The 15,119-nt window shown below is 37.4% G+C and overlaps 1 protein-coding gene across 4 annotated transcripts in view; it reads left to right on the forward strand.

The window, feature by feature from the left end:
- Window positions 1-15,119, forward strand: part of LOC131079459 (uncharacterized) — a 314,514-nt gene that overhangs the window by 109,341 nt on the left and 190,054 nt on the right. For all 4 annotated transcript variants that reach the window (XM_058017422.2, XM_058017420.2, XM_058017419.2 and 1 more), the window contains 2 exons: window positions 13,138-13,210; window positions 13,806-13,848. In XM_058017422.2, coding sequence (XP_057873405.1) covers window positions 13,138-13,210; window positions 13,806-13,848 — 116 coding nt within the window. The remainder of the gene's footprint in view (window positions 1-13,137; window positions 13,211-13,805; window positions 13,849-15,119) is intronic.

Genomic DNA, 15,119 nt, shown 5'->3' on the forward strand with positions numbered 1-15,119 from the left:
AGTGCAAATAACATATGCTGCAAACTAGAGTATGGAAATGAGAGCTACAGCCATAAGCATTTTATCGAACATTTGCCATGCAATTCCTATTATGAAATGTTGACTTTCAGCTAGGGACATTAAGACAAACAGTTATCTTGCATACTGAAATAAATACTACAAATATATCATATGCAACTCCTTTTTATTGATGTCCCAATTACCACAGATATGAAAGGGCCAAGACTCTTGGCTGACAGCTGAATATGATATGAAACAAAATACCCAGGTCTGAGTACAATGGCAACATACAACCAACTTCGAATGTCTATTAAATACTGAAATTAAATGCAAGAGAACCTGATCCAATGAAGCGCCTACGTTGTGGGTAATGTAGCAACTCAAATACCATGTAAATTGTGAAGCAACATGTGTGGCTGCTGCTGCTATAGTACGGCCTCCAATAATTATAAATTCTGCCCAAATTCCAATGTCATGACAGTAGCAACTAATTTGGAAATGAGCAGCAATTAAAACCCTTGAAGAACCCTTGAGTAGACTCAACTAAGATGCAATATACTGTAGCGATTTTACTATTCACGTATCACTGTAGCATTTCACTATTCACGAGTTACTGTTCATGCGCACTGTTCACGGCACTGTAGCGCACTGTTCACGACACTGTAGCAGTGGATGAAATAACTTGCAATCTGCTCTTGAAACCTTGAATAACTTGTTGATAATCTCTCCCAACAAGAATGATATAACTCCATGTGCCAAAGAAGGATGATTCACAACCAACTATAAATGTTCTTCAACAATAAACTTCAAACCCTTGTAGAAAACTTCACCAATTTGCACAAATGAAAGAACTGAAGCATTCTTTCCCACAACTGCAATAATTCAGATGTTATTTCACACCTTCAAAATTGCTACCAATTGGAAGTTTTCGTTTCCTATGATCAAAAAAGAAAATTGCGAAAGCCCTAGGCTCCACAATAAAAATCAATCAAAATACTATTCATCAACTGGATGCCGAGATTGAACTCTTGCCTTTCCTTTTATTCTTTCCTTAAGAGAGCTCAAACACCTTCCTGGCCAATGTGGGATAAAAGATTTATTCCCACATTAGATTATTCACTTAACGCACTTTATTATATTAAAGTGACTTTATTATTATAAAGTTACTTTAGAACTTTATAATAATATTAAAATATTAAATAAATCACTTAAGTCACTTAAACTTTAATATCTCTTGATGTACTTGTCTGATTGCTAAACCGACTGAGCCAGGAGTCGACTCTCCCTGTTCTCCATGTGATTGGATGCCTGTCTAAAAATAGAAACCTTGAATAGTGACTTACTATAAATAGTAAGTATGTGGAACTGAGTCTAGAAATAGCTGCAAAGGCCCAATCAAGGTCGACACTGCCAATAAGCTCTGCTCAGGTGTCTTTCTATTAATAGGAACCCTGACTCTCCCAAAATAGTAACTTACTATAAATAGTAAGTGTGCCAATCTGAGTCAAAAAACCTATGCAAAGGCCAAAACCTGAATCCAGCTGAAGAGTAATGTCTCTAATCACCAAGTAACTACCACATGAGGCCCTCTATCAATAATTATTAGCCTACGAGGGTCAAATGATAGGCTAATTCTTACAAACTCTGATGCTCGCAAAATGGGGACATTACAGAGATAAAGATAAAAGTGAGTACCATGGTATCGACACCATTGGCAGATTTACCTTCTACTTCATGTGGTGGTTTAATGCATTAGCCTTTGGGTGGTTCTTCTCCACCTGTGTATCAGCAATGCAGAATTAAAGGTGTTCCATTCCTATTGAGGTTCAACCCTTACAAAGTTCATCTCTAGTTCAGATGTCTTCACAGCATATGCTTGGTATGCCTTGGAGGCCTTGTTGACGTGTATTTTGTACACCATCATACACAGAATAAAATACCTAAGGGTATCTTATCCTCTCTTGAATAAAGCCTCTAACTGCTGAAGATTCGCATGAAGGATCAGTTAGGATGACTCCAAGGTTCCTTTTGGTAGGGTCTCTACATGTGGATAAGCTCTTCGTGGTATGATGTGATTTGCTGGAATCACAAGGGGACTTACATTTGGTGATTGAATTTCCGATCTGCTTTGCTGGAACACAGGCTCTGACTAACTTAGATTTGAAAAGAAATGAAAAAAGGATAAGGGCGAAGAGAGGATCTAATCCTAATACTAAGAATGTAGGAGCAATGACTTGATTTTTGATGAAACTCTAACTAGGTCTTGTTTTGACATCAATGGAACATCTACACAAGACTAGTGCGATCTTCTATGGGAAGCTTTATGATGTTCAAATCATCACCGCAGGCATAGATACCATCCAAGTTGATGCATATCAATGAAGAGGCGACAAATCGAAATTGAGCTTAGGCTGAACGATTCCAGTTGACTACGCAAGGCAAGTCTGCAATCAACAAACTGCTAGTAGTATGGATATACGAATTTCACCATCAATCAAGCACATTTCCTCCATTCATCTAATTATCTACCATCTAAGATTGAAGACTCAACAAGAAACCATGCAAATTGCAAGAAAACGACATATTTCACCATTACTTCAATGAAAATGGAGTTTGTTTACAATCAATGGCAACAATTTCTTGCCTTGTCCTCCTATTCTACTCTAATTGCTTCGAACTATTCTCTAACTATTCTAACTATTTACAAACTGTCTCTAACAATTGCTAATTTATTGCTAATTAGCCTTTACAAATGAAATGCCTGGGCTTATATAGTGCCCACAATACAATTTGATGGCTTAGATCAATTCAAGATCAATGGCCAAGATTTTACAATGAAAACCCTAATCAGGGTTTGTTACAACCATTACATAACATTTAATGCTTGACCAATGAAATAATTGTATTGCTTGGACACATGTCTCTTCTAGAAAAATCGACCAATGGATAGCCGGGGTAGGTACATCGGAGTTTGTGCCACCTTCCATGAGTTAAGTACATTGAATCTGGACATGCTGAGATGGACCTCACTGATTGGAGACGTGATGACTAGGACGCCACCCCATCTGACAATTGTAACTTGGTAGATATTCATCTTGATGTTGTTGAGAAACTTGCTTTAATTAATTCATCTGGATCTATTTTGCTTCTTCAACGAGCCCTTGTTCTAACTCCTTGCGTCCTTGATGTGCAGGAAGATGATGTACCTCGCCTTGGAACGCTGGATTGAAAGAGGTCGCCCATGTCCTGGCTAAGACCGTCCCGGCGAAGACCGTCCTGGCGAAGACCGTCCTGGATCCGGCTTGATTTTCCTTGATGAGACCTCCATTTGATGCCTACACAACATTTCAAAATTAGTACCATGATTTTGCAATACATAACATAAATTAGAGAGCAATTTTTTTAGGAAACTTAATGATAAGTCCTTTATTAATCATTTCCTAAAAAAAACGATTGAGCTAAGGAAAAACAAAATTTCAAAATTAAGGCAATGACGATCAACGTTCAAAATCAAAACAATAAATCCATATCACCATACCTCTTTGAGAGCTTAACTCTAAAATGCAAAATAAATAAAATTGCCTAGGCAAAATTTGAAATAAGATGGTCTTGATGTGATCTTCAAAAGAACGTTCCTCTTATCAACTTCGCCACCCTTCAAGTCTTGGACGTGATCTCCTCTTCAAGTTAGCAATTTCGCCATCTTTGATATGTCTTTGACGTCCTAGGCAACTTCGCTCAAATGGAAACTTCAAGTTCGCACCACCTTGCTTTGAAATAAAATTCGCCCCTTTGAATACAACTTCGCACTTCTCCCTTTGATCGCATTTGAATGATAAAAAGGTGATGTAAAAATGAAATCTTTCACCCTCCCTTTATAGCGCTCACACCTTAATTACTACTAGGCCGACTTTGTAATTAAAAGCGAATTTAAAATAAAGTAAAAGGCCGACTTTTGGTAAAATAAACAAATAAATATCAAGCGCTCCACTCAATTTTTATTAAAAAACTTAATTAATTATTTGCCAACGTTTTTTAATTTGTAAAATTTCGATTTTTAATAAAGGCAAAATAATTAATAAATGATCAATGCTATATTAAATGCTAATTTAATAGGATTTTCAAAATTTATCGATTTTGGCATTTAAGGAAAATTTGAAATGTTTATTTGGCACCAAAAATATGAAAATGAAGTGGACGTACCTCATCGCCCTGGTCCCTTGGAGAGGGACAGGAGCGATCCATGATTTTGTCATAATTCTTGCAACTTCAACGTTCAACTCCTTCATCTCCACGTTCAAAAATTGATCATTTTGTTAGGCTCTTCGAATTTGATTGCTTTGCATGTGTGCTTAAGTGCCTTTGAGTGTTCATCGCCCTGGTCCTTGTCCAAAGGACAGGAGCGATCTTCATATTTTCACGTTCACTATGCATCTTCGACCTCATTCTTTCATTGTAAAGTGAGTAACATCCTTGTTCGTTCCTTTTGCGCTTGTTCCATTTGTTTGCATGAGGTGTTTGGACGTTTAAAGGGATCATCGCCCTTGTCCCTTGGAGAGGGACAGGAGCGATATGGTCTCTATGTTCAACTTGATGATCATTTTACGTTTGAAATCTTCGTGTATCACCTTCAAAAGACTCCATGGACCCTCTAAGACCTTGCAAAATCTTGACCTTACGTGATTCTTGCATGAGTTGATCAATATACCTAATATCGCTCTGGTCCCTTCCTGAGGGACAGGAGCGAAGTTCATCATTATGTGCTTGTTCTTGCTTTTACCAACTTGCAATCATCTTCATTACGTGAAATGATGTCCTTTCGACCCTCTTGGTTGCTCGAAACTTGTTTGTCCTTTGAAATTTATGCCATTCTGTAGATATCGCTCTGGTCCTTCGGTGAGGGACACGAGCGATTCGCCTTGGTCCCTTGGAGAGGGACAGGAGCGCATTTCGCTCTGGACCCTTGGAGAAGGACACGAGCGAAATTTGACTTTTCGCACTCTCGATCAGGACAATTTTAATGGAATATAACATTTAAGTGACATTTCCTTCTATGTTTCTTCTTTCTTATACTTTAAGTTATATTCCATATATACTTTCAGGATGTTTGAGAGTGGTTTCAGACCTCCAAGAGTTATATTCCAAAATCTAGTTTTTGGAGGTTTTTTCAGTTTCCAGACTTAGTCAAATTTCAGGGTCAGGACATTCCAGACTTAGCCAAATTTCAGGATCAAGACCTCACTCAAGCCGGACTTGGTTATCCATGTGATCTCCCCGATAGCACTTCAAGTTATATTCATTTGATAAAATGTACCTCTTTGGACCTTTTCACATCGTCAAGACGTTAAAATCCTGCAAGGACAAAGCAATATTTGATTTTAAGCTCCGGTCCTTCACTGAGGGACAGGAGCGATTTTGCTCCTAGAGGCATTTCTGTGCTCATGAAAATCTTCAATTTATATTCAATGGAAAGATCTCGCCTTTCTCCATCACTTCCAATTCGTAATTCATCTTGACCCTGCAGGAATAGTAAGATATTTGAAAACGAGCTCCCGTCCTTCACTGAGGGACAGGAGCGATTTTGCTCCTACAGGCCAAAATATCATGATTTTACACATTTTATCACTTCACAAGGCGAAAACAAATCATTTGAAATGCCTAGGATCAAAATTCAAAAAAGTCAAAATTTGGTCAAAAATATTCAATTGGACAAAAAATCACATTTCATCTTCAACACTTAGACAAATTTAAGCTCTGCATTCAAAATTCCAATTGAAAATAGACCATTCTGGCGAATTCATTTCATTCAAAATTTGCATTCTAGAAAAGGAAATTCAAAAAGCTCCCAAAACTGACTGGATTTTGGTCCGAAAAGACGGTAATTAAAACCCTAAGGCTTGACCCTAAATCCAGACAACTAACAAACTAACAAAACCCTAAAAAAGCAAAGCGAAAACGAACAAAACGAGCAAAAAAAACATGGGTCCCCATTTGCAATGGGGCGATGTGTGAAAACGTCACAACAGGCCTCAAGGTTACTTTGAAGGTGAGATTGTTGATGACTTCATTAAAAACAAATGTATCACCTTGGAAGATAGCAAACAAATCGATAACTCTACAACAGGGTATGTTTATAATGTTTTCTCCTCACATGTGACTCATGTGCTTGCATCCTGTTGATGTATTTTTATGCACATAACCATACAGAATAAATTACCAAGATAATTTACCCTCTCTTGAACAAAATCACCTTAGATGCTCAGAATGAGATCAACTAAAATGATTCCAAGGTTTCTACATGTCAGGTCTTGACTAGTGGGTAAGTTCAGTGGTTGATGTGAATTGCTGTGTTTCACTTGGGGGCTTACGCAAATGTTTTGGATTATCATGAATGATGCAGAATAGGTGTGTTGACAACTTAAGATTTATCAATATGGCTTTGGATTTACTTCTTACTAAAAAAGGGGGAAAAAGAATAGGGTTCAGAAAATCTATTCTAAGCCTAGGAATGTAGGCAATGATGAATGGATTTAGTGGAATCAAACCAGGCAAGGTCTCACAATCAGGTCTTGACACAAGCTTAGTGCAATCGTCTAAGGTATACTTAAAGATTTTTAGGCTATCACCATCAAACGTAGACACCATCCAAGTTGATACTTGTCAACGGACGCGTAATAGTTGAAGTTATGCTTACTTAAATTCCAATTGACCACACAAGGCACACTTACCAGTGGCAAGAGGCTAGTGGTATGGATTAAGGATTCCACACAAATAAATTCAACAAATCTTCCACTCAATCTAACATACATGAAAATAAATTCTAATCTAAATTCTAATCTAACTTGGAGGAATTGAGAACCATGAATGCAAATAGAACAATTGAACAATGATTAGGATTCAAATAGCTGTAGCATATACCAAAAATTCTACAAAAACTCTTTCTTACAAATGAGAGACAAGGAGGCATATATAGAGTCTCTTACAAAATGGATGGCTCAAATTGATCTAAGATCAACGGCCGAGATCATGCCAAAAAAACCCTAGAATTGCCCTAATTAGGGTTACATTAAAAATGGCACCACCAACATATGGCCCAATGAAAAGATACCTAGTCATCAAATAGGGAATCTTCTAGAAGATTCCTCCCTGCATCTCTCTCTCTCCTCTGATCCTTCCGACCTTCTTGTCTGGGTCGAATCTTTCTCTCTTCTTATATGTAGCAAATCGATAGAATGCAAGCTCCTCACTCGTAGTGCTAGTGGCTATGGTGGATTGGCAAACCTCTGACGTCTTTCCAACCGAAATAGGGAATGTCATTCCTGTCCTGTGCTTCTCTCTCTGGATAACATCGAACTCTAGAAGCTGTCTCACCACTTCCAACAATATCATTCTGTCGGTTGGATACCTAGGAAGTCTGTAGGGTTCAGATTGAAACCCATGAATCCTGAGGTATGTGAAAGTGGGAAACTGTATATACCATGATCCATAGTTTTCTATTAACTCTGTTGCCTCCTTGGACAATCTTCTGTGGATTCTGCCTTGCAGCATCCGTTTGATGTACATAGTGAATGGATCATTCACTCTCTTATAGTCTTCAATTCTATGCATGCTTAGCTGGGGGTAGCATTCATAACTTTTGAATTGTCCTTGCCCATTCCTGAGTTCACCTTTGCATATTAATCCTCTGTATGAAAAAAACCGTGCAAGTAGGTACACCAGGTAGGAAGTCATTGTGAATGACTTGGACCGCTCTACATTCCTCCGCTGAAAATCCAGGTTGTCACTTATAATCTTTGACCAATTCACTAGTGTTCCTTTAAGACAATCCTAGATGAAGTAGAACATCCATCCATCAAATATTGCTCCCTGCGGCATCCCCATCACTCTGTTGAGTAGGAATATCAATTCACTATATTCCTCCTTAAATTCTATGCACATGAGTGTCTTGGGAGCCTTGGAATGATGCGACCTAGGCTCAATCATCCACTCTTTGTTAATACACACATCTTCTTCGTGTATCTTTCTGCATAATCCTCCTTGGTCACATCCTTCATGGCTGTTCCGCGTGGAATTCCGAACACCTCTGCAATAGCATCCTCAGCAAGGTAGGCGATAACAACGCCCCTTAGGAGTCTTAATCATTCTTGTGAGCGGATCGTAACATCGTGCACACTCTAGGATAAGCTCACTGCACTGTATGGACTGTGGAAATCCATCGGCATGGAAAATGCCACTCTTCATAATGTTCGCACAGGCTGGGGAAGGAACTTGATCTCTGACTCCGAACATCCGACGCTACATCTGGTCGAAGTCTAGGAAATGCATGTTTGTATCAGCGATCTCCTTCCATTTGGATGAAATCTTAAGCTCTGGATAAAATCCAATCTCCAACATCTTCAATAGTTCTTTACTTTCCTTATATTCCGATTTTGACATCGCACTTGTACGAAGCTCGAAGTTAGACTTAGGAAAATAAATAATGTTCTTAATAAAATTCATGACTTTCTAAATATTTAGCTAGTTCAGAGCATGGAGTCAGGAAAATAATCCATACACTTGGTAAATTTTAGCAATTAAGTTCAAAGTGTGACAACATTAAGGCATGGAAGCCTTCCATAAAATTCATTGAATACCTCCTTATGCTTAGAAAATATGCAAGCGAAAATGCAAAGGAGTATACCGGATAAATGATGACTAAGGAAAGGTGTGAAAGGTTTGTGTTTTCACACAATGAATGTCGAAAGACACCTTCCGCAGTCAACAATGGAGGTCAACAATTCTGAAGACAACCTGAAAATCAGACTTTTAAAACATGTAATCTTCAAAATGTGCATAATCTTGATAAAAATCAGTTATGATGATCAAAACAATCATATTCAGGAATGTAAGTATGGCTGGTAAAAAACTTATTTATGAGGACAAGTCTGAAAAACTGAATACTTCAAACTTACCAGCACCTTGCAAAGTGGTTTAAATCCCTGAAAATGATGAAAAATGGCCAAGGAAACAACCCCAAGCAAAATCGCCAAAAATGGTTAGGTGGCAGGAAATGAAAATTTCTGAGGACAACTGCCTAACAATGAAGTTTCAGACTTGCAACAACGATCAAATGGTCTAAAAAATGCACAGAAAATTCCATAAAACACCTCCAAATGCAAAATGCCTAAGTTGGAATTGGTTGGGCAATAAAAACCTAAGTCTGAAAATTAATGGCAGCCATTAATGGAGGTCAAAATCTGAAGCAAACCTCAGATCTGAAGCGAATCAGCAGGCTGGAAATGATGGCAGCCATCAAGAATGCACGAAAATCATCAAAATGTGGCACCAAATCACCTCCCAAGCAAAATTGAATTTTTCCAACTATGGCGCCATACTAAAATCTGAAAATTGTTGTTAATGGCAGCCTTGATCTGCAGTAATGAAGGTCTGAACAGCAAGCAAAATGGTGGAGGAAAAATCGCCTAAGTCTCCAAACATGAAATTGCCAATTTTCACCAAAAAATGCTAAAGTTTGAAAAAATCGCCAAACTTAGCAAAATCAATATTCTGAAACTGGTCTTTAATGGCAGCCAAGAGGAATAGATCAGCAAGTTGGAAAAAATGGAGGAAAATAAATCCTCAATCCCACACTTCACAAAAACTCCTTGCTAAAAAATTCGCCCAACTTGGAGAAAAATCGCTTTTATGGAGACACCTGACAGAAATAATAATAAAATAATGCTAAGTCTCCTCTCATATACTTGCTTTCACCTCTCACTTTTACCACACAAGCAATGTGGGATAAAACACTTGTATAAATACTTGCTTGGTGAAAACCTAACTTGCTTCTAGAAGGTTCAAATATTAAATGATTATTGCAAGTTATTAAATTTTGCTTTTAAATTTTAAATAATCATTAATAATTATTTAAAAGCAATTAAAAATGGGGCTTACTTATTAAAATATTGCAAATTAAATCCAAATAAGCCTCCAGGGGAAAATCGATTTGGGTTGGGATTGAAAAATCTCTTCAAAAATCATTAAAATGCCAAAATTTACCCCATAAGGGAAATTCTACCCATGCTTGGACAAAAATCCATGCATAACTTCATCAAAATTGCACACAAAAACCTCCCAGGGGAAAATCGATATGAGCTTGGACAAAAATCTAGGCAAAAATCCACTCTACTCGCAAAAAATCACCCCCAGGGGAAATTCGATGGTAGTCTGGATTGAAAAATCAACACTCCAAACTTACTTGACTTGGAAAAAATCTCCCTGGTGGAATTTCGACCTCAGTCTGGATGGAAATCCGGACTCAAAACTCTTCAAAAATATTCCCAATGGAAAATCGATCCCTGTCTGGATGAAAATCCGGACAAAAATCCTTACAAATGCTCTCAAGGGAAAACTGACCTCTGTTTGGATGGAAATCCGGACAAGAATCCTCACTTAGTTGTCACAAAAATCCTGGTGGAAAATCGATGGCAGTCTGGATAAATCCTGACACGTTGTCCGCACTCCAGTCCGCACTCTTGGTGGAAAATCGATGGTAGTCTGGATAAATCCTGACACTTAGCCAAATTTTAGCACTTCCAAGGGAAATTCGATTTGGATATGGATAAACAGTGGGGGAAAATAGCAGCCAGTATGGATTTCAGGGGAAACCCATGTGTATTGTGGATTTTGAGTGGGGGAATGGGTTGGGTAGTCTGGAATGTGAGGGGAAAAGCACCTCTAGCATGTATTTTGACCCTTTAACCCTTGGAATAAGGATTTCCCTTAGGATTTTATCATTTTAACCACTCAAAATCACTTAGAAACTTCAAATTTAGACTGGACTTGGGCAAATTTTCCAAAAATATGAGCGAAACGCTAGGAAAATATTGGAATAAAGTGCGAAACCAACTTAATTAATACTTTAGGAGCGAGAAAACAACTCCAAAAGGTCTGTGAATATCTTGGCACTTTTAAAATCACTGATGCGCGTGTTTGAAAACACGTTAACGCTCAATAGGTCTACACTTAGACAAAACTTAGGATCATTAAAATATCAACTTTTGCAACTTGATCCTATAACTTCAAAAACCCTAGACGACACTAGGCATGATCAAAACTCCGAGACTCGGGCACGGGAAATGCAAAATTGCCCACTAAGCAGCCAAAACCCTAACCCAACAACGCAAAAAACCGGCAAAGAGGGGGTCCCCATTAGCAATGGGGTGATGTGTGAAAAGGTCACAACACATCCATGAAAGTTGCTCATGCAAATTACTTCCCATTTCTGTACATCTCAAGGAGCATATTGTAGTTAAATTTCTAAACCTGTAGATTATTTTAGTTTAGTCACAAAGGGGGCTATTAGAATATAATAATGATGTAATAAGTGTATTCATACTTTTATGCATTTGGGTAGTTAGATGCAAGTCATTAAATAAGACTGTTGAAGTAGTTGTAGTTGTTGCAGCTCATTATGAGCCTTTTGTACTATCTTTTAATATGGTTGTTGTACCATTTATTATTGTAAATGTAATAGTACTTTTCCAAATCTATGTATTGCTCCTCCTCTTTGTGGAGTAAGCCTTTCAAGCCATTTGTAACAAATTTCTCTTATCTCATTTCTTTACATTAACTAACAATCACTACCTATGAATAAAAGCTTTGTTCTCTATATTTTCCATGTGTTTGTTCCTTGGTATAGTTTGTGATTCCAATCATTCTTCTATACTACATCTTGTTGTTTGGTAGAGTAGATGTTACAATTGACACATTCCTTTTTTTGATAGTACAACTATAGGATGGTTTGAGAAAAAATTGTACATGAATTTTTCTAGGTTGTCTAGGCTTGACTCTTTTAACTAAACTGTTAGCAGGATATTTATTAGTTTCTTTAGAAATGAGAATCGCCCGAACTCGCCCAAACTCGACGAGTCCGGGTCAGAGTCATGCCTCCGAGTCTGTAGAGCTCAGACTCAGATTCGGCCGAGTTGGCGAGTTTGGCCTAAAATCGCCAAACTTGGCGAGTCTAGTGCTTGAAACTCGGCCGTCGGCTGGGTTAAATAAAATGACAAAAAAAAAACATTTTAAAAAGTTGTTTTAAAATGAATGATCTTGTCTTTGTTCACTAGAACCTCCGCCTGAGAATGAGAAAAATTAGGGGTAAAACATGTTAGCCAATAGAAAAATAACACCCACAAGGGGCGATGCCCCTTGACCCCACCTTGGGGGCGCTGCCCCCAAACCCCCGTCAAAAAATATGGGGGGAAATTGCGTCGATAGAAGTAGGGAAAATTTAACCTCCGAGTCTGACATTGATTGGATATACTAGGTAGATATAGAGGCTGAGATTGTAGCCATGGCAGAGGAGGAGTGGAGAGCATGAGCAGAGACAGGAGATTCAGAGGCAGATAGTGACACAGATGTTCTTGATGTTGGTGAGCATGTCATGGTGTCACGGGGAGCAGCTATGGTTGTCGAATCATCCAGGACCTACCTTAGACGCCTTCGCAGGGGGCCGGGGCCAGAGGGTGCAGGCTCCTTTGAGCCATAGGCTTGTAGTTGTATTTACCTTTGGTATTTGTATGGAACATTTGATGATGATCATACGATGACATGGATTTTTTATTCGATGAGTTTTGTAATATTGTATATATTTGACGATATTTATATATCTATGTTTGTTATTTCCTCTAGCTACAATTTGTGTTAATGCTTATGTGATTGATGTATACTTGTGTATGTAATTAAATGAGCCAAGTTTGATGATGTTATTGTGTCTTTAAGGTCTATTCAATAAAGGGTGCATGAAACAAGTTTTAAATCTTTAAAAATCTCTAAATTTCTTGAGTTTTTCACTTTCCCGAGTCTAGCCGAGTCTGAAGCCGAGTCTGACTCCGAGTCTCGAGTCCAAGTCCGGGTCGGCCTTGCCGAGTCCGAGCCGAGTCCGAGTCCCGTTTCTTTGTTTTAATCTATACATTTCATTCCGTTCACATCTATGTTTCAGTTTTGATCATGCAAGACGGTAATGGAAAATAAATGGCTTACAAATCTTTGTTGTCAATGTTGTGATCCACATAATTGTTGAGAATTTAAATTTCTTATTTAAAGGAACTCAAGTTTTATAGGTATTTGCTGCTAACTGAGTACATTATTGAACAGCATTCCTCTTACTTTGGAGTGGTCAACTTCAACACAACATGACCTTCTGTTAGCTGGCTGTCATGACGGAACTGTAAGATTGCTATTTATTCTATTTCTAGATCTGTATTATATCTTATTTACTATTCACTGATATTTGTACACTTGCATAAATTTCTGTTGCACTTTTTATAATTTGAATTGCCTTGTCATTTGTTTAGAATGGACATATATATGAGTACTTGGATTTCATTCATGAGTTTACATGTATTTTTTAGTTGTCATTGTTTGTGAAGAACTTAATCTATTAAATGAATTTCGTAGGACATATAAAAATTTAGAGGGTAGTGATTGTGCATTTTTGTATTATTGAGGATATGATTCTGAATGCTGTGAAAACAAAGTTAAGTGTGATGATGTGTAGCACATTTATGTGTGTCTGTGGAAGTCTATGTTGAAATTGTATTTTTCAAGGTTACTTCTTGCATGTTTATATGCCAATTTTATTTTTCGTATGATTCCCATTGCTTAAATGGAACAGTCAGGCTTAATATTCTGTTTTTTTAAAGCATAAGAATAGCTCTATCCTGTGAAAGCTGTTTGGAGTTTTACTTGCATGCATTGTGGCTTAATCTAAATTGCATGTCTAGAGAATGCTCTGATACATGGTGCCTTCTTGTTTATTACAGGTTGCTGTATGGAAATTCAACCCAAAAGCTTTTTCTTCACAAGGTGCCGATTTATTATTTTCTTTCTGATATTTGAGTTTTCCCTGCTTTTCTTGATCTGTCTAATAGTTAACGTAAATGAAGAATATTGAGTGTAAGAAAGAAGAGACAAATTTGCTTTCAATAATAGTCAGTTATGTAAAAGATAAAAGAATGTTAAGTAAAACTATAAAGATGTCAATTTCTCAATTACTCCAGTTGTGGTCTAGCTTGAAGCAACATTGATAAGAAATTATATCAGGTTTGGAAGCTGAATTGAATATCTTTGGATCTAGCACAACACGTTTTAAATATAACCTATCCACTATGTCAACGATACCAAAAACCATAGTTCACATGCCCAGATTCAACACAGACTTAGCAGACTGCCAAGTTTTTGACTCAGAAAAAACTCAGCATCTTATATATATATATATATCAATGCAAAATATAGTTAGAAAATGTACCACAAGTTTTTTAAACATTGGAGAAGTGTTTAATATTAGATTTGGGCTAAAAAAGAGTACAGTATTGCATCATCATGTGAATACAATGATGACTGATAACAATTATGAATTTATGATGATTGTCATTGAAAATCATAGTCTTAAATTGCATATCCATACAAGTTACACGTAATTTCCTCTTTTGGGGTTTTCTATATTTTTCCCTAGAATTCCCAAAGAGTTATGAAGTATATTTAGGAAATGCAAATTGCTAATCTTTAAATCTTGATTTAGATTCCAACACTTGAAAATATATAAGCCTGCTGACTATTCTTATTAATTCTCAAACTAATTGTGTCTTCCTTGATTGTGTTTGATGTATGAGTACTTTTGCTCTTCTTTGATTACCTAATTCCTTTTACACTTGGGGAGACACATCCCTTTGAAAAGAGACACATTTTAAGGGTGATATCTCCTCATTGCTTGCCTTATATTTCAAATCAGATCTGCACTTCTGATTATAGATTAAATGCTGCTTCCTCTTATTCTCCCCCTCTCTAATTGAATTTGCCCTCCCTCTTATATCTTCAAGTGAGGAGGAGTCACCTCTTCATCATGTCCACCCTTTGCAATGGTCACAACCTTCATAATTATCAGCTTTTGAAAGAGTCACAACCTTTAATTATTTCTGCCCTTTTGAGAGAATCATTTCTTTATTTCTTCCCATTCCTTCTTCCATTTATCTTGCCTTAATTCCTATGGTCCATTCTTTTTTTTCCCTTTCTCCTTGTCCTTTAAAATGAACTTTTCTCCCTTTTATAGTTCATGTTTGAGGGAGTCGCAACTCTTC

Source organism: Cryptomeria japonica, chromosome 8, assembly GCF_030272615.1.
Source record: "Cryptomeria japonica chromosome 8, Sugi_1.0, whole genome shotgun sequence".
NCBI lineage: Eukaryota > Viridiplantae > Streptophyta > Pinopsida > Cupressales > Cupressaceae > Cryptomeria > Cryptomeria japonica.